General features: G+C 42.9%; 1 protein-coding gene across 1 annotated transcript; it reads right to left on the reverse strand.

Moving 5' to 3' along the window:
- Window positions 1-4: 4 nt before the first annotated feature.
- Window positions 5-18,952, reverse strand: pkn3 (protein kinase N3). The gene is made up of 22 exons (XM_020640061.3): window positions 18,664-18,952; window positions 14,718-14,994; window positions 13,911-14,080; window positions 13,574-13,697; window positions 12,969-13,120; window positions 11,956-12,181; window positions 11,682-11,864; window positions 10,957-11,066; window positions 8,433-8,576; window positions 8,074-8,149; window positions 7,670-7,829; window positions 6,581-6,656; window positions 6,286-6,347; window positions 5,902-5,971; window positions 5,233-5,324; window positions 4,768-4,944; window positions 4,626-4,688; window positions 4,456-4,532; window positions 3,595-3,737; window positions 3,105-3,212; window positions 2,904-2,984; window positions 5-1,600 (listed from the first exon to the last, which is right to left on the reverse strand). Exons 1-22 carry the CDS (start codon window positions 18,682-18,684, stop codon window positions 1,400-1,402), a joined length of 2,793 nt encoding a protein of 930 aa, XP_020495717.2. The 5' UTR covers window positions 18,685-18,952; the 3' UTR covers window positions 5-1,399.
- Window positions 18,953-19,398: the final 446 nt, after the last annotated feature.

The raw sequence follows: 19,398 nt of genomic DNA on the forward strand, positions 1-19,398 counted from the left end.
GTCATTAGAGGTCCAGCAGATATATTTACATTTATTCATTTTCCTTCATATAGGTCACACTTCACACACAGGCTGGTTCGTTACATATAGGAATAATCTCCATGATAGTGTTCTTTTAAAAAGTCAGGTTCTGTTGATTATAGTAGCAAACATACAAAGGTCAACAACAGAGGGACTCCTAAAGGTGACAGAGCAGGATATACATTCAAATCTTTGTGTTAATCAATATTTACACTTTGGATCAGGAGGGCAGCGACCACGTCTCCAACTTCAAAGACGTGCATGTCTTAAAAAAGTTGAAAGTTGCGAAAACGAGAGTAAACAACATTTGAAGCCTTTTAATCTTAAAGGGAAATTGAACCTGGACCCTGGTCTAAGGTAGTAATAAAGTTTTAAAGGTCACATATCCTCCTCGTCTTCAACCAGTGTAAATAAGTCTCAGAGCTCCTCAAAACATGTGTGAGAAGTTTCTTGTTCTAAATCCACTCTGATCCTGTATTTGATCATGACTATAAACCCCTCTATTTCAGCCCTGCTCAGAACAGGCTGTTTCTGTGTCTGTACCTTTAAATATGTAAATGAGCTGTGTCTGACCACGCCCCCTCTCTGGAAGGGCTTGGGTGTCTCTGGCTTTCTCTCTCCATATCCTATTGTTTACAGTGAGAAGGCAGACTCAGAGGGCAGAACAAACACCTAGCTGTGGAAGTGTCACCTACCTGGGGGAGGGGCTACTGCCCTTTGTGATGTCATGAAGGGAAAAGCTCCAAACAGCCTGTTTGAACACACATTTTCTGAAAAGTGGAGCAGGCAGAAGACGGAGACGATGGACTTTTCTCATCATTGGGGGGTTTGTGGACGGACTAGAGACACACGTTAGTGTTAGAGGAACATAGAGAAGTGGATTTTGTGTAATATGTGACCTTTGAGGTTTCAGTTGGTAGCCATAACAATAGGCTGTATTGACTGAAACTTTCTTTATTTCAGTTCAGGATTAAGTCGCAGCCATTACAGCATGTTTCCCCGCTGCAGGAATCAACGTTTTGTACCTATCAGTCCTTTAAGACCCTCCAAACAAGAGGCTCCAGGTTTCTAAATACATGAATTCCCTCTTAATGGTCGTTATTATCAATCTGACAGACACAAATATGTTAAACATTTAAACGCTGCTCCTGAGCGCCGACCCGGCTTGTGTTGAAAGTGCAGTTTCTTGTATCTTGAGGGCTCTGTAGTGTTTTGCAGTGAACTGTTCGCAGAGATGGAAGGCAATTGGAAATGTGGAGCTGAACGGATGTGAAAAAGGCAGGACTGGCGTTTCTCTTGGACAAAGTAGAGGCAGTTTATGACAAAGTGACGACGATGACGACAATGAGGCAGCAGCTGTGAGGGCGAATCCCTTCGGTCATCTCATGCAAGAGAAGTCAAAGTCAGCAAAGATCTCTTGTTGCTCGTCAGTGAGGATGTAGGTGGTCCGCGGGAGGGTGAGGACGGGTTTCAGGCGAGTGAACTCCTCGTCGAAGTTGCTCACGTCTTTCGGCGCTCTGATGACCGGCAGGAATGGAGGCTTCACCTTTTTGGCCAGGAGAGCGTTCCAGTCAATCGACTGATTATAAAAGGAAAGAAAAGATGGACATGTTAATGAAATTACACAAAGAAAAAAAATCTAAAGTTATGATCTGGATTCAATATGGATGTGCATCTCTGTCGGGGCTAAAGGTGTGAAGGAAATATATTTCTCGTGGTCATAACGTATCACTGTGTTCTTTTTTTATTTTTATTGTTATAAAGATTATTTTTGGGGCTTTTTGTGCCTTTAATGGAGAGATAGGACAGTGGATAGAGTTGGAAATCAGGGAGAGAGAGAGAGGAATGACATGCGGGAAAGGAACCACAGGCTGGATTTGAACCCGGGCCGCCCGCTTGGAAGACTATAGCCTCCATACATGGGGCGCACACACTAACCACTGCGCCACCAGCGCCCCATCACAGTGTTCTTTCTCACACAGAACTTGGCCAATTAACCTGCTTCATTAATATTCACTTCATTCTTATGCTGCAGCACAAAACTGTTAAAGGAAGAATGTGCAACATGTTCCACATCAATGAATCATAAATCCAGTATCTCCTGTGTAAAAGTCTCTCTGAGTCATGACTGTCTACAATGAGGGAGAAGCTCGAGTCCTGCTGGCTGTGTTGTTGTCAGAGCCATGTTTACATGGACGGGACGGCCGGCTCCTCCCCTTGTGTATAAAAGCTGTTTTAGTCAAGGACTAGAGAGAAGAACATACTCACTGATTATTTGGATGCCAGGTAAGAGTTTTTAGATCACGCTCATTCTTTATAAATTTAAGAGCTAACTAAAGAGCGCTAACATTAGCATGCTAAAACAACAATGCAGGACACGGGTGATCGCAGCTCGAGCAAAGCTTGCTTCATGGTGCTTAATTATGGTGCGTTCTAATTGATCCATATAAACGTGAGTGGAGAGGGGTTGGAGGTGTGTCTCTGGAGGAGAGCGGAGGCTTCAGTATGGAGGAGGTGTGGCCTAACAGCAGTGTGTTTTGGTTTCATGCTGGTTCTCAAAGGCGACTTCTACTGGATCTAAAAGACTCACATTCTTCCTTTAAATCCCTGTCTGGTTTATAAAAGTTGATTTTCTAATCTGGATCCTGTTTGTTATTTCTGTGAAAGCAGCCGTTTGACTTTTGAAGAATCTCTTAACTTCAACACAACTCTGCAGCCTCGGTTTACCAAAGCTTAGACATTAAGAACCTTGATCTATGAGATATAGTAGAGAAAAAAATGTTATTTGTTCCCTGAGTGTCAGACGATGCTGGTTTAGCTTGAAGCTTAATTGCAGAGATTTCAGTGTGAGGTGGTAAAAAGCGCCCGGGCTGGAACCTGACCTGGAAGAATTTGTGTCTTTTGATCTGAGCAGCGTCTTCTTCTCCCGCTCCAAGTCTCATCTCAGGATTCTTCTGCAGCAGCTGAAAACACAGAGAGAGAAAATGAAGAGGAGTGAGTACAGCCTTTAGATCATTTAAAGCATGTTCATAATATTTAAATGTTGAATGAACTCAAAGGGGCACATTTCTCAGGACACAGACCTTCTGGATGAGGGACACAGACTCTGGAGAAAGGAAGCGAGGATAGCGGACGTCATCGTTGACGATGCTGTCGAACACTTCCTCCTCATCATCACCTGGGAACGGAGACTGAGAGACAAACAGAGAGACAAACAGAGAGAAGGTGAACACTCTACCTAAAGACAACCTCTTCTCTGGTTACATGAAGGGGATTACATTTCTCTGATTCTTCACACAACTTGCGACAAACTACCGATTGTTGTCGTGGAATTTATGGTTTAAGCAAAATATCAGAGGAGCTTATTTGAAGATTCAGAGGTGACTTTGAATGAGGGTTTTCATACGATACTAGCTAGAAGTCCTAGGTGGGGTTGTAGTATTCGAAATGGGTCTTGGTCTCAAGACACAAACACACACATTCCGTATCATATACTAAAATCATCTTGATAAAGAAGGATGAATTATCAAGTCGTGTTCAGTTTGGTTACGTTTGAATCATGTTCATACTGACCTCCCCCACCATCATCTCATAGATGAGCACCCCCAGCCCCCACCAGTCCACACAGCGGGTGTAGTTGTTGTCTGTCAGAACCTCCGGGGCCAGAAACTCGGGTGTGCCACAGAACGTGGAGGTTCGATCCCCGTGACCCATACCTGCACACAGAACACAATCACTAAGATATCACTTTAAATTCAACACTGAATATTAAAGGTTACAAATAATTAAAAAAATCTTTTTCACCATGTTTCTCTAACACTAATATGTGTCTCTAGTCTGTCTACAAACCCCCCAATGATGAGAAAAGTCCATCCTCTCCATCTTCTGCCTGCTCCACTTTTCAGAAAATGTGTGCTCAAACAGGCCGTTTGGAGATTTTCCCTTCATGACATCACAAAGGGCAGTAACCCATCCATCAGGTGGGTGACACTCCCACAGCTAGGTGTTTGTTCTGCCCTCTGAGTCTGTCTTCTCACCGTAAACAATAGGACATGGAGCGAGAAAGCCCGAGACACCCAAGTCCTTCCAGAGAGGGGGCGTGGTCAGACACAGCTCATTTACATTGTGGAGAGTGGATTTAGAACATGAAACTTCTCACACATGTTTTGGGGAGCTTTGAGACTTATTTACACTGATGAAGAGGAGGAGGATATGTGACCTTTAAAGCTACTAAATGAAGAAGAAATTATCAACTAAGAACTGTTGACGCAGACCGGATAGAGGACATCTGTGTTTTAGCAAAACATCACTAAAGCTTTAAATATCACTTCGTCTATTTGACCAAAACTGAGAGGAAACAGTTTGACTCAAATATGATAGTTTGATGTTCAATAGACCGTCAGAATGTGGATTTAAAGTCTGCCTATCTCTTACCTTCTTTACAGAGACCAAAGTCTGCAATCCTGACGTAGCCGTCTGCATCCATCAGCAGATTATCCAGCTTCAGATCTCTGACAGACGGACAGAAACAAACTAGACTTCACTACAGGCTTCTGAGATGAATTAAGAGAGTATGAAGTAAAACAGTTCTGAGGAGGACTCACCTGTAAACGATTTTGTGCTGGTGGAGGAACTCGAGGCCGAGCAGCACGCACGAAGAATAAAATCTGAAAGAAATAACAAGACGGGACTTAAAACCGACATCCTGTTTATGTGTACGATTGTACAGCGTGTGCGTGTGCTCACAGGGTTTGTTTCTCGGTGAAGATGCTCGTGTGGATGTGAGTCATCAGGTCTCCTCCAGGTGAGTACGCCATCACGAAGCACATGTGGTCGGCGGTCTGGAAGCAGCCGTACAGGTTCACCAGGAATGGATGGTGGGAGACGTTTATCACTTCAAAGATCCGCTTCTCACACACCAGGCTGAACACAAACACACAGACACACAGACAACGGTAGAGACTTCAGGATATTTTAAATCTTTTTTTCAACAACAACAACAGCAGAGAAAGTCCTGGAAACAAAATACTGGAGCTGACTGAAATCAAATCCAGGGTCTTTACTAAAACATGTAGAAAATCCAGCCATATAGATTAGAAATAGACACTTGTGGAGATTTTAAGTTTGTATTATGAGCGTTGCAAAGCCGTACATGAAGCGTTGAATTTTTATTATTGTCGTTTAAAATGGACCAGCTGAGGGATTTCTTACCTGTCGACTTCGTCTCGTGTCACGATGTCGCCTTTCTTCAGGGCTTTGATGGCATAAAGTTTCCCCGACTTCTTATATTCTGCTAGCAGCACCTTCAGTCAGATATGGGAAACACACAGGGGGAAACATTGGAGGGATATTAACTAACATAATATAGAAAACGACGATAATAAATGTAAAAAGAAGGATGGTTTTTATTGTAGAGTACAGACAGGAGTACAGACAAAATGCTTCTAAGGATGTTGAACTTTTAGGGCCTTTCTCAAACCACTCCCTACACCCTCTCCTTGGTCCCTACACACCTCCACATCGAGTGCCATCTAAAACCTCAGAGTGCAAACTGAGAGTGGATTGTAAAATCCTCCATGAGTGACTCTGCACCGATGAAGACTTACTGAAGAGGTGTAACACCTTTAATTGTTCGGCATGGAAGGCACTCTTATTTAAATGTATTTAACCAGGAGAACCTCATTGAGATTAAGAATCTCATTTGCAAGAGTGTCCTGGCCAAGAGGCACCTGCACAAACGTGAGTGCAATTGTATCATACAAATGTATGTTTATCACCTCCACCTCAATGGAGTGATATCAGACAGAGATCACTCCGTGCTGGAGTGTGAGTGTGGAGGGAGCAGTTTGAGAAAGGGCCAGAGTAGGAGTATATGCGTACCTTTCCAAAGTGACCTCGTCCGAGAACAGAGATACAGTTGAAGTCTTCCATCTGAAGCCCCTCGTCCCGTCTGCAGGAGAGAATAAACCGAATAAACAATACTTTTCAATTCCTTCTCCATCTGTACAGTTTCTAGACTTCACTGAAAGAAAAACACTTATTTCATATTCTTTATTCACCAACTTTTAAATGGCATCCAGTTAGCAAGAAGACTGAAATAGATTTTCTCACTCTTAACTTTTCTAAATGTTGCTTAGTGCTGATGATTGATGAATGTTGGGTCTATGTACGTGAAGCGTAACATCTTTAACCTGCTCTTTTGATAATGTCTTGAGGTAACATCTGTTATGCATTGCTGCTATATTTCTGCTCAGAGTGACTCACTGTGGTGTCGGCTGGATGGACGGTTGTCTCTTTGGCTTCGGGCTCTTGTTCTCTGGAGGAGACTGAAATTAAACACACAAATAGAAGAACAGACACATCGACTGAGCCAATCACAGAAGAGCCTCTTACGGGTCAAAACAATCAGACACACAACAACAGAAACATCAGGGTCTGATCTACACAACTGCATTAATCATAACATTTAGTACCATACAGTTCTGTGCCATTGAACCGTTTGTACATTTATTCTCACTGGAAGCTTTATTCATGGAAACAAACCACCGGACCAACTCACCATGGGAGAGTCTTTGTTCTTTATCGAGCGATGTGGAGATCTGCCAGCTTGTTCTTCAGTAAAGTTCAGATTCACCCTGAAAAACAAAACCAGCAGAAGACCTCTAACTTCTGATTTTACTGCAGTCTTAGAGCTTCTTCCAAACTGACAAAGAACAAAGTGTTTGCAAACAAAGCTTGAACAGAAACAGAAAGTAAAAAGTAAAAAGTAAAAGTAAAAGTAAAAAATAACACTAAAAACTGTTCTATACAGAGTCCATGATCTTTCTCCATGTTTTATGTAGATGTCCAATCAGGGACCATGCTGAAGCATGATTGCCCCCCCCCCCCCCTCCAGCCTGCACTCACACTGCTCCAGGACTAAACAGGCCTGAGCATGGTTACCTCTTGTACATAACATTGTAATACAAGATATGCATGGCTTTACATAATCAAGAAGTGTGCTTAGTTTAAAAGACAGACACACTCACAAATAAAAAAAATAAAAAGGGACATTATCTCTAACTTTGGTAAACCTTGAAGATGTAGTAAATCTCTGAGGAGAAGGAAAATGCTTATTGGAGACTGTGATCAGCTGTTTTCAGCCATGTTTGGTGCTCGAGTGAGTATCTGGGGTTCCTGTTTACTGTTTGTTTTTAGATAACAATGGAGCTCAACGGCTCAGAGGGAGAAGAAAAACCAGGCTTTGACTTTTTACTAAATATATTCATTGTTTGGATTGGGTCTGCATGTGGGACTTCTGGCTAATTAGACAATTATAAATTATCTCCAGATTTAACCTTTTAAAAATGCTTCTTTTAAGACCGCCCATCCTGTTATTATAAAACCACTGTGTCAGTATGCAGGTCAGAGATAATGCTGAAGTCACATCTCTGCAGTCTCAGATTTCATGAGCGAGCAGAGAAATAGCCTCGAGTCACAGCAGAGGAGGGCTGAGCCAAAGAGAGAGAACATGTCTTTTCTGTAGCTGCTCATTCATGGATGTGACACGGAGAAGTTTCTGGGTCACAGTTTGCACACACACACACGCACACGCGCACGCGCACGCGCACGCGCACGCGCACGCGCGCACGCACACAGTCTTCGTTACCTCGGAGGAGAGGTGATGGAGGATGCAGAGCCGGCATTCGGGCCGGCTAACGGAGGGCTCATGGGCTCCAGAGAGCTGCAGGGAGGGAGGATGCTCATCATCAAACGACCCCACGTGGCAAAGTTCATGTTCATCTGAGCCGCACGCAAGAAGTCCTTCCCTGAGAGGAGACAAATACACACATCCAATCTGAGCTTCGTACTGTTAGTATATCTAACTCAAAAGCAATGTTTATGATTCTGAAATGACTTAAATGTCACTTTAATCAGCTGGACTTAAATGAATGAACTCAATGACAGAAACAAGAAAAACCCCTCAGGGTTTTATGACAAAAGCAAAAACAATCAGCATATAATCTGCATCATAAAATAAGCGACGTTTCATTTTGATTAAACGCCGGTTACCTTTCTCTTTTGGGAAAATCCTCCTCTGTCTCTGGAGTTTGTAGCGCCGCTCGATGACAGGATTGAGGAATGTGACCTGAGAATAAAAATGTGAGCTGATAATGATTCAGGTATGAAATGATGGAGTTCTGGTAGTAACCACTGTGACATCAGGAAGGGAATGTTTACAGCTGTGGCTTTCTTTCTCCTCGCTCCGATAACAAAGTGGTTGTAAAAGATTCAGATGAAAACTTTTATGATGCAACAAAAATACAAAGAACCAGAAAATGGATTTGATTGCAGTGCAGTTTGTCTCTAAAAGTGTCACAGCAGGAGAGAAACTTTCTGCAGATCAAAATGTGAAAGTTTGAAGTAAACACCTCGATAAATAGGACGCCCTGAGGCTCCAGCTGCAGACACATCCCATGGCGACGGTTATCCAGAAAGTCCTCCAGACGCAGAAACTTCACCCCACTCAACGCTCGCCAGTCTCTCCAGTATGCAGCGATCTCCAGCTCCCTGGACTGCATCAACAAAAACAGGACAAACGTTCATACATGGTTTACAATCCAACCATCACTTTTCATAAATTACCCTTTAAAAAAAAAAAAAAAAAAAAAGACAGCATTCAGCCTTGTGTCCAGCTAGCAGTTTTAACCGGGCAGAAAAGCGCTGACTGTGCACTCCGGAGCGTCTGCATGAAGCGTTTGTGCTCTGAGAAGAAAAGCGCTGCACGTCCTTGACACGGAGCAAAGAGGATGTGGGTACAAGGCACGATCTGTAGGCGGTAAAACTACAGGATTATACAGGAATATCATACATTTGGAAAAGAGCGTTGGTGACGTCAACGGCGCCTTTCTGAAAAGTTGAAAGATTTTCAACTTGAGCGTTTGGAGTGGCCGCACAAAAAAGAAAAGACTCTGGGCGCTGCACTTTTTCTCCGGACGGCTGCTTTTTCTGCTGAGAACACTCTCTACTCATTGAAAACTACTGAAAAAAGACCCTGGCGTTCAGAAAAAAACGCTAGGTGGACACGGGGCCTTAAGGAAGGTTTCCTACTGTCATTGCAAAATTTTCATTTTTTTGTGGCCCTGCTTTGGTTTAAGTTTCTAAGCCTTAGGGACCCCCCTAAGGGGTCTGGGGCCCCAAGCAGTCGCCTGCCTTGCCTGTTGACAAACAGCACCTCTGGATACGATAAGATCTGGATTGCAGTGCTGCACACATGGAGCTGCGTCATATCAATAAATATAAAACAACTTTATCAGATTTAGTGCAGAATGAGTTTAACTATTAAATGTCTGAGACAAAGATTTAATGCCACACTTTAAAAAAATAATATTACACCATTTCTATTAGACCTCGCTCTACGTTATAACCTCTTTCTGAAGCCAAAGTAATGTTTAATGTTTTAGCGAGGATCACACCGCCAAAGTGATGTCACAGCCTCAGAAACATGGATGCAGACGTATGCAACAGAAACTGTCAAAATGCTTTTACTTGCACTGAGGATGAAAAGTCTGAAACGCCACGACTCTGCATCACCTCGTGTTCGTGCACAGAGTGAAGATTAACTCTCCACCGTCTGTTAACGCAGGCTTTATGTTAAAATGTGTAATCTCCCAACACGAAATGATATAGCCACAACGACATCATCATGACATCATCGGGGTCCTTTTCTTAAAGCGCCTCCAGAGCCACACAGGACAACATCAACTCTTGTTTTTTCAGTCTGTGTGGAACTGACCTGTGGGTGAAATCAGTGAATTCCTCTTTTAAATTGTCTTTTTGAATAAAAAGAACGAGAGCTGTCATATAAATGTCCCATCAGAAGTCTTGAGCCGAGATGCTTCAGTGGGTTTTGTGTGTTTAAAGCCAGATTAGAGCAAATGTCAAGAGGATTAGCAGCGGGATTACACGGGCAGAGTCGGAGGCAGACGGAGTATCAGAGTCAGAATTCAGTGAAGGACAAGATGTCAGAGGACTACGTTATTGATCTACAGCTGTTAACAGATGTTCACCATCAGAGCGAATCAAGAGGGAGAGAAACACCAAACCGCACTCTGTGGTGGTGTTACAGAAAGTTTAGTCACTGCAGCTGGTTCACTTTTTAACTAAGAGTTTAAATTCCTGCTTTAAACTAGAGCCATCAAAGGATCATACATTTTAAAAATGACAACACCACTGTCCTGAAGACATTTCACCTCCCCTTAGAAATGCTTCTCCTTTTGGAGGAGAGGTAAAACGTCTTCAGGATCTTCAACCAAGTCCAGCGGCCTTTTGGATCAAGCTTCAAATTCACCCTGACCCGAATGACTGAGAACCCACACAGACGTTAGTAGGGATGTAAAGATGAATCGTAAAATCGTGATAAATCAATTCAAAGTTGTCAAGATTCCTATCGGTACTCTGAAAAATGTATCGTAATAATCTGGTGAGTGTCAGCAGCTGTAGAGCGAGATTTAGAAATTGAGGACACTCCACCGTCTTTTAAATCGGAGGTGTGGAAGCATTTTGGTTTCCCCAAGACAGAAAATGAAAGAGGTGAGAAGATAACAGACGCGACAAAAACTGTGTACAAATATTGGAAGAACACCGGGAACTACACAAATAACACAACCAACATGATGCAGCATTTAATCAACACCACGATGAGAAGCTCCAATCACCTCCCCTTGTTGAGAGAAAAAAAACATTAAAAGGCCAAACCACACTGACAAGCGGGTTAGCAGCTCCTAAAGGAATCTTTCTCACTCATCATTTGTCTTGACTCTCATTTTGTAAAATAAATTGTGAATTGTATCGTAAGTTGAGTGAATCGTTACATCCCTAGATGTTAGCAATGCTGTGCTTATGTCGAAATATTCAGACGTTAGTGATTTGAGTTGGGGCGTTAGAGCGACTGACCCGTTCCAGTTCGATGCTGAAGCTCTGATCCCAGGCCTCGTTTCCCAGTGGTCTCCAGTGTGTTCGACCGACGACCCTGTTGTCGACCTTTAACACCACGCTCACCTCAGCTGGGACACAAAACACACAATGACCAATTCTTATTATGTATTGTTGTCTGGGTGTGTTTCTTTATTGTCTTCTGTTGAGTAGAGCTTTATTATTTAGAGCGAGAGAGAGAGAGAGCGAGAGAGAGAGAGAGCGAGAGAGAGAGAGAGAGAGAGAGAGAGAAAATGTAGGAAAGGAGCCACAGGCCGGACCCGGACCCTGGCTGGCCGCCCAGAGGACCGTACCCTCCACACATGGGGCCTGCACACAAACCACCAGGCCACCGGCACCCCAAATCAGAATATTGTTAAGTTCTTGTTATTGGAGACTCAGAACAGATTTTTTTCAGACTTAAGAAATACAATTCGAGTTTGACTTTTCACAAGTGGATTTCAAAAAGTGTAAATAACTTTTTTTCTGTAATTTTACAGCCTGTAAAAAGAAAAAAAAATCATAATTTCTCTTCAAATTTTGGATGTTTTTGTTTTACTTCAAACACGGGGATGTAGCCCCTTCGACACACAGGAAATAACATCTGAATAATACTCATAAAAAACTACTCAAGAGGAAAACTAGCAGATTGTTTTATATAAAAATGTAAAAGTAAAAAGGTCACATCAGTCCGAGTGTTGACTTACCGGAGAGCTCGTCGGCCTTCATGGACTTCCCGTTGGCGCTGCGTCCTGATAGGCCGGATCTCACCTTTAGGGACTTCCCGTCTGAGACGTGTCCCGGGTTCGCAGAGACGCTTGTGACACGACCTCGACCCGGAACAGACTCCAACAGGCTCTGACAGCCTTTCAAACACACCTCCAAACGACCTGAGGACGAGCGTTTCATGTATCGAGTTATCAAAATGATTTAATTAAAATAAAACGTTCTATGAATATAAAGCGATGTAACTTTAGAGACCTGTTATACTGGCTGGTTTGAAGAAAGACGAGGAGGAGGAGGGGCACGCAGACGGGCCGTTGGATCGTTTCTTCGGCGTTCCAAACAGAGGAGACGTTCCCGTCGTGAGCTCCTCTCTGATCTCGACTTGTTTGGGATGATCCGGAGGCAGCTCGCTTAAACGCCTCTCCAGAGAGAGACGCAACAAATCCACCTTCTGAGACGACTCCTCCATGCGGGCTTGAGCCTGAGGGACACACAAACATAGACACGGGACATTTAACCCACACAACACTTCACAGTCCTCTGCTTTTTTTAGGCTCGGTTAAAGTGTTAAAGCACTTTTCAAGTTAAACTCAAAACTTGAAGAGTCTCAAAGTCTCTCCCATCACAGCTGCAAAAAATAAGGTTTAACCCATTTTAATTTCGCTGTCATTACCTGGAAAGTTGTACTTCTTCCTTTCACTGCCTCCTCTTCAGTCCGTACTTATATCGTTTATTTTTCTACTTTTAAAAAATGTTTTAAATTAAGCAATGGCTGCAAAACGTTTAAAGCCATTAGAGAATGGAATAATCTTCCAACTAATCTTAAACTTTACACAAACTTCTGCACTTTCATCCGCAAAGTTAAAAAATGGATTTTAAGTTCATTCATGTGTCATCTCAACAACCTTTCACATCTCTGGGAAACTTGTACATAATGTTTTAATATCTGCTTGTGTGCATGACTGGTTGATTTGTGTTTTACTGTTGCCATCACCTGCCCGGGGACAACAGATGGAAATTAGGTGGAAAGGTCAAAGTGAGCATGTGCAGTTTGATTAAAAACAACTACACTTTTTTATTTCAGTGCTTGTCTCAGTCAACCTCGCTGCTTTTGCTAATTGTTCTACCAACACCAGGCCATTTAACATCCAAAACTGTCACCAGTCTCGTAAGCCTAGCAGGTAAGTTTCCACCTTGTGTGCACAGAGGTGGTCCCAGACTGATTCCTGGTGTGTTAGGGTTCTATGCAGTTTGAACTTGGTACCCACCTCTGCCAGTATCCTGCGATCCTGGACCTTCCTCCCACTCAGCTGTCTAACCACATTCTTGGCTCCTTCTGCGACGGCCGATTCAATCTTCATGTGATGCATGAGTTCAGCCACACGCAGCTCCAGAGAGCTGATGGTCACGTCAGGCTGACCTGAGGAGCGAAACGGTGAGAACCAATCATGTAAGACGTTTATATCTCTGCTTCACTTATTCATACTGGGGTTGTCACGATACCAGAATTTTAAACTTTGATTCGATTCTAGTAAAACTCAAACAACTTCGATGCCTATTTCAATACCACAGCAAGAGAACTAGATGTCCTAACCCAGGGGTGCCCAAACTTTTCGGTCCATGGCCCCCTAAAACAGGTGCTAGAGACTGGGGACCCACACTGTCCCGACCCCCACTATGGAAACCAGTGTCCGAACAAAGCAATCATTAACATAACAGAGATTGAATGGTTTTCAAACACATTTGATCAGGATTATTTTAATGTGTCTAAGTGAACCATAACTCGAGATTTAATCTGTGTGAAAACGTGGAATGAGTTCTGCTTTTGCGTTTGCTGGTAGATGAGCCGATGTATGAGAGGTGATATATTTACCCTGTGAGCCTTCCCGCTCTCCGTCTTTGGCTTGACTGACTTTGATGATCTGCATGCGGAGGAGCTCGATCTTAGTGCGGCTGTCCTGCAGCATCTGCTGCGCTGTGGACATCATCTTTCTGTCCTGGAAAATATTCAAACAAACATCAGGACCTCTACATTTCTTTCTTCAGATTACGATTAAAAGGTCTCAGATTACAGAGAGTTAGAACAGGAAGTTTAGAGTCCTGCTGCTTTTTCAAGAAACACAAAAGTTTAACCTCATAAATACGTTAATGATCAAAGAAACACAATAGTAGATTTCAAATTGACACCTAAACTGAACGCTTCACTGTACCTTGACTGAGCTGTTGGTGTAGGTCTGGATCATGTTCTCAGCTCCCTGTTTGACTTTGGTTTCCATGGTGAGCTGTTTCTTCAGGGTCCGGACTCGACTGGCCAGAGGTGACGTGACCTCTTCCCACTGGCACGACTCGGCCGATTGGTTGTCGACTTCATCCGAGGAACCTGCATCAAGATATTATTATCAAGGTTTATCTTTGCATTACCACTTCGGGGTCGCGGGGGGCTGGAGTCGATCCCAGCTGTCATTTGACAAGAGGCGGGGTTACACCCTGGACTGTTCACCAGCCAATCACAGCGCTGACATATAGAGACAGACAACCAGACACACTCACATTCACACCTACGGACAATTTAGAGTCACCAGTTAACCTAACGAGCATGTCTTTGGACTGTGGGAGGAAGCCAGCAAACTCCACACAGAGAGGCTCCTGTCAGCCGGGGATTCAAACCAGGAACCTCCTCGCTGTGAGGGGACAGCGCTAACCACTGCACCACCATGCAGCCCAAGCCACAAAAAAAAGAGACAACACATCATGGAGCAAAGATTCAGTCAAGAGGATCTGAGTGTTGTTTGAAATGTAGATCTCTCCGGGACTTTTCATCCTCTGAGGACTATAAAGAGGTTTTTTGACAATATTTGGCTCGATATCTCGCTCTGGATTGGTGCACTAGGGACACACTTGGGATTTATTTTTCCGTATAAAACAAAGCCCCTCTGCTTCTATAAGATGATTAACTTCAGGAATTGTTTTTTTTTTTCTATCAAACTGCCGTCCATTGAGTTATAAGTTAAAGTTACCTGTGGTGCTGTCCTTCTCTGTAGCCATAGACCTGGCATTCAGCTCCTGCAGCTCCCAGTGTAACTTCTCCAGCTTGCGGCTCGAGGCCTTCAGCTGGTCCTCCACGTGTGCTGCGCTCTTGCGGTTGGTGACGGCTCTCCGCATCCTCTCGGCTGCCTCCTTGATCTTCAGCTCACGCTGGATTTCCTGCCTGAGGAGAGTGCGAGCGTCCTCTAGACGCTGTTGAAACTCCGGGTCGAGAATGTCCACCTCGTCCAGCCTTCGCATGTTCCCGCTCTGCAGGACACACAAACAGCTGAGTCAGTCTCGGATCACTCAGCGTATATATATTAAATGTTTTCTTTATGCATTATGTTAGACGGTAAATAATGCACAGAACAAACGGGTTTGCACAATGAAATGCTCACTGTTGACCCTTTAACCTATTCACAAAACAACAACAACAACATGTAACTACACATGGTGGGCTGCAGAATACGTTTAAAGTCTTGCTGTATCATTTACAGAAAGGAGAACACCTTTGATCAAACAGATGTTGCTGAGGAAGTTCTTCAAGAGGAAGTTGAGATAGTTAAACCTTCAGTGGATCAGCAAACATAAACAGCACAATGCTTCCCTCTTGTGGATAACGTTCAGTGTACTTTGAAATGTTTAGTGATTTCTGGAAATTTCAATTTCCTAGAGAGCAAAGAGACGTCTTCAAACGTTTCCTTTGGTCCAAACCACAAAGTTATTTATCCTAAATGAAAGCAAAAGTCACAAAAGCAACACTTCCTCCTCATTTATACAACCAGCCACGGAGAGTATTCGATGTCTGTGCTTGACTCAATCAGCTGACAATAACGGTTTCAGATTACATAATCAAGTGTTTCTACATCGGGCGTTGTTTCATATCTTGTCTTGCATCACCGTCAAACTGCCTTGAAGTGACTCCCTGATTCTTCTTAACATTTAATATTTAAAATCTGTCAGAACCACAAACATCACAAACACTTTCAGGGCAGACCCCTGAAAAGAATTTTAAAATAAGTGAGGAACCGTTACAGCACTTGTCTGTCTAATCCTGACTCAAAGACGGATCCTGCATTATGCCAACGGCTTTAAGTAATGGATAAGTTATTTCCTAGACTGGTCTTCTGCCAGGTGGTGCTGTCTCTCAAAGAAGACGGAGGGAGCTAGGCGGCCTTATATCAGCTGTTTCTTTATAAAGAGCCTAAAAAGGTACCTACATAGCGATACAAATTCAAGGTTAAAAACAGCAGCCAGAATATATATATATTTGGATTGTTGGGGTCACGATTCAATTCAGAATCAATTTCTTGATTCAAAACGATTCTGGATTCGTGATTCAAAGTCTATTTTTGAATTGGTACATACTTCAGGATCTACTGGCTGAATTTCTTGCTGCTCCATTTGGCATTCTACTGAGTTAAAGAGCTTTAGCACTTAGCATGGAGTGACTGATTAGCCAAAAAAAAGTTATGAATTGATTTAAAATCTCAGAAGATAAGAATCTGGATTTTTACAAAAAAATATTTTTTTCCCACCTCTTCCACCAGACACGACTTCAAGAATCTTAATCTTTTGCTTCAACATCTTTAGGTTTTGGCCTCAGTTAAGGATTCTGATGTAGTTGAATAAAAAGGTGATTAATGGAAACAATGATCCCAAAACATATTTAACAGCACGCACATCCAAATCTTGAAGTACTGGGTGCTGGACAGATACACAAAAGCAAAAGCAAGACCGAGTCCGCACACCAGAAGCTGCTCCAAATCGCATTTAATGAAATGTATCACCTAATGTGGCCCTATAGCCCAATGTGGACATGAACAGGTGAGGAGACACGCCTCCACATGTACAACCCCTGGGGTCACCCAACAGGTCATGTGATGCATAGTTAGAATATTTTTTTCGATTTCAATTTGACATACTTTATCAATCCCTGAGGGAAACACTCTGTTATTAATTATTATCTCACACACACATAGACCTGAAACACACACATGAAATGTGGACATGGTAAATGGAAAATGGACTTGAGCTTGTAAAGCGCTTTTCTAGTCTTCAGACTACTCAAAGCGCTTTTACATCTCAGGTCAAGGTCACCCCTACACATTCACCCGTTCACACACTGACGGTAGAGGCTGCTTTGTAAAGTGTTCATCAGAAGTAACTTATTTCATTCAGTCATACGCTGCTGACGAAGCAGCAGGAGCAACTTGGGGTTAAGTGTCTTGCCCAAGGACACATCGGACATGTGGCTGCAGAAGCTGGGGATCGAACCCCGACCTTCTGGTTGAGAGACGACCGACTTTACCAACTACAACTCTATAGTACATTGGAAGTATACAGACATCCAGCTGCAGGTGAAGGGCTGCAGTACCTGGAGTGTCACCTGAACAACTTAAATAGCATGACTGGAACATCCAGTGGTGATTCTGGAGTCTGTTAGGACTCTAGGCAAACATCTATTGGGGGGCCCTCCAAACAGCATTCATCCCCATTTTGTCTACCAGCCAACGCTTACTCCTCTTCCTCTGTTTTCTCTTGTGCTTGAGCACAGATCGGCGCACTCACACAAGTCAAACCAACTGGACTTTAGGGGTGAAGCGTGCTTGGGCAGGGTACGAAATGCCTAGTGTGAGTGTGCCCTAAGTTTGTAAATTCTCAGGGGCCCCCCCTACTGGTCTGGGGTCCCAAGAAGTTGCATGCCTTGCACTGTTGACAAGCAGCAGAAGGGAAACCATCATAATGACATGCAACACAAGGATGCATAGAAAGAAGCAATAATTTAAAATAAAAAAATCCAGGAAAGCATGTAAACATTAACCTCACACACATTGAGATATACTATATAACCAGCAGCTGGGAGAACAATGTTGACACCAGAGCAGTAACACATTCCTGAGTGAAGGGCACTTTACACACATTTAGAGGACCAGGTAAGCCGAGGAGACTGGTGCAGAAGAATCCACCTTCTCAACACAATCACCACAGAAAACGGCCTCGAGCGAAACTCTGTTTTATACCCCTCTAGAGTGTGACAAGTAAATCTAAAAAGTTTATCTTTTAGTAAGCTGCAGAGATTTCACATCTCCTCTATGTCAGGGTTGTTTAACCACATCAATGCGACAAGAATCTGAGAGTAGAAACTAACAGGAGATTTCTGTGAATGTGCCGCTACTCAGCTTCTGCTGTCATGCCGGATTTTATTCCTGACATTTTATTTTATGACGTTTTTTGACTAGGTGTGCTCGTTGCTGAGGCCTCATCTATATCTTACTCAAACAAGCATATAACTCACAGTAACAGTTACAATATTATTCCTTTGTTATTAGTAAGTGGCTTTATTACAGGTATGGGTGTTACAGGTATCTTTACGCAGAAGACACACCTCTTCAAAACAAGTGCTACACCTACAACACAATGAAACTACCATTTACACATCATCAGGACTGAAGATTCATTCCTTTTATCACACTAAAATAACACTTATTGTGTTATATTCTTTAACGCTCAAAAGAGCAAAGTCACATTTTAGACTAAATAAACTCAGAATATCTTTGACAGAGACATGAGGGCTGCTGAAACAAATCATATTCAAATGTTTAAGCTCACCTGTATTTGAATAAAGTATTTAAACTAGAGGCTGGGTTCTCCTCTGTCCTTGTTCTACTAATGAGACTGAGTCTTTTGTAAGCTGCCGTTTTTAAAGCTTTTTGTCTGACAAGCACAAAGACTGAGGAACTATGAGGAGAAGCAAACAAGACAAACTGGAAAATCCAGTGCACCTGTCTGTCACTGGAACACCTGGAAGGCGACATTTAACTGAGATTAACTTAACCAAACTTTATGAACAGGTGAAGAGTGGGTACTAAATATAAGATGTCGATAACGGTGTTAAACTGAATTTGAAGTATGGGACAACGGCGTCAACCTTACCTGTAATGCTAAACCTGACATGATGGCTGTCAGGTGTCCGCTCCACCGGCAGCTCCCGGCGGCGGTCTCTTCTTCGGGCCGGAGAGAGTCGGTCAAATAAATGTAAAGAAAAGCTCCAGGAGAAACAGCACGGCTCGCTTTATAAGTAAACTCACAAAGTCACGGCTTCATGTGAAATTCAACGTCTTGCTAAAGTCGCTGAACCTGCTGTTTGTCATGGAAACAAATCAGAGGAGAAGTTTGAATTGAGTTTTTCCTCTCCGTGTCGACGTAAAGCTGACGTCATTACGGCGGCTGGATTGGTTGGACCACGGTGATGACGAGACGCTGAAGGGACAAATGACATTCATTTATTCAATGCACCTGTCGAGGTACTAGATTACTTTTTTATACATATTATAAACGCAGCTTTGGTTATTTAAACAAAAACGCGAAATCTCCCGAAATGAAAACTACATTAAGATAATACAATTAATTAATTAATAATACAAAATAAAATGTACACGTTATTATTTTGAAAGTTAAATGTCTGTTTTTTGTTTCTCTATTAAGGTTTAATAAATATTAAATAATTCTTACTTACTAATTATTGCTGTTGTAACATGTTAATTTCCCCTAATGGGAGATCAATAAAAATGATGTCAGGGAGGTTTGTCAGCAGATCCTGATGTAAGTGTGCCGGTGGAAGAGCTCAGGCAGGTAGACGGGGAACCAGGTTATTGAGGGCTTTGTAGG

The sequence above is a fragment of the Labrus bergylta genome, chromosome 17, assembly GCF_963930695.1.
Source record: "Labrus bergylta chromosome 17, fLabBer1.1, whole genome shotgun sequence".
Taxonomy (NCBI): domain Eukaryota; kingdom Metazoa; phylum Chordata; class Actinopteri; order Labriformes; family Labridae; genus Labrus; species Labrus bergylta.

What these genes read in the sequence shown, in the direction of transcription:
- pkn3 (XM_020640061.3), bottom strand. Translation starts at nt 18,684, where the DNA reads ATGTCAGGTTTAGCATTACAG. An exon ending in ACACGAGACGAAGTCGACAG is followed by an intron (nt 4,945 to 5,232) that starts GTAAGAAATCCC and finishes GTTTGTGTTCAG; the next exon opens with CCTGGTGTGTGAGAAGCGGA. An exon ending in ATGAGATGATGGTGGGGGAG is followed by an intron (nt 3,213 to 3,594) that starts GTCAGTATGAAC and finishes TTTGTCTCTCAG; the next exon opens with TCTCCGTTCCCAGGTGATGA.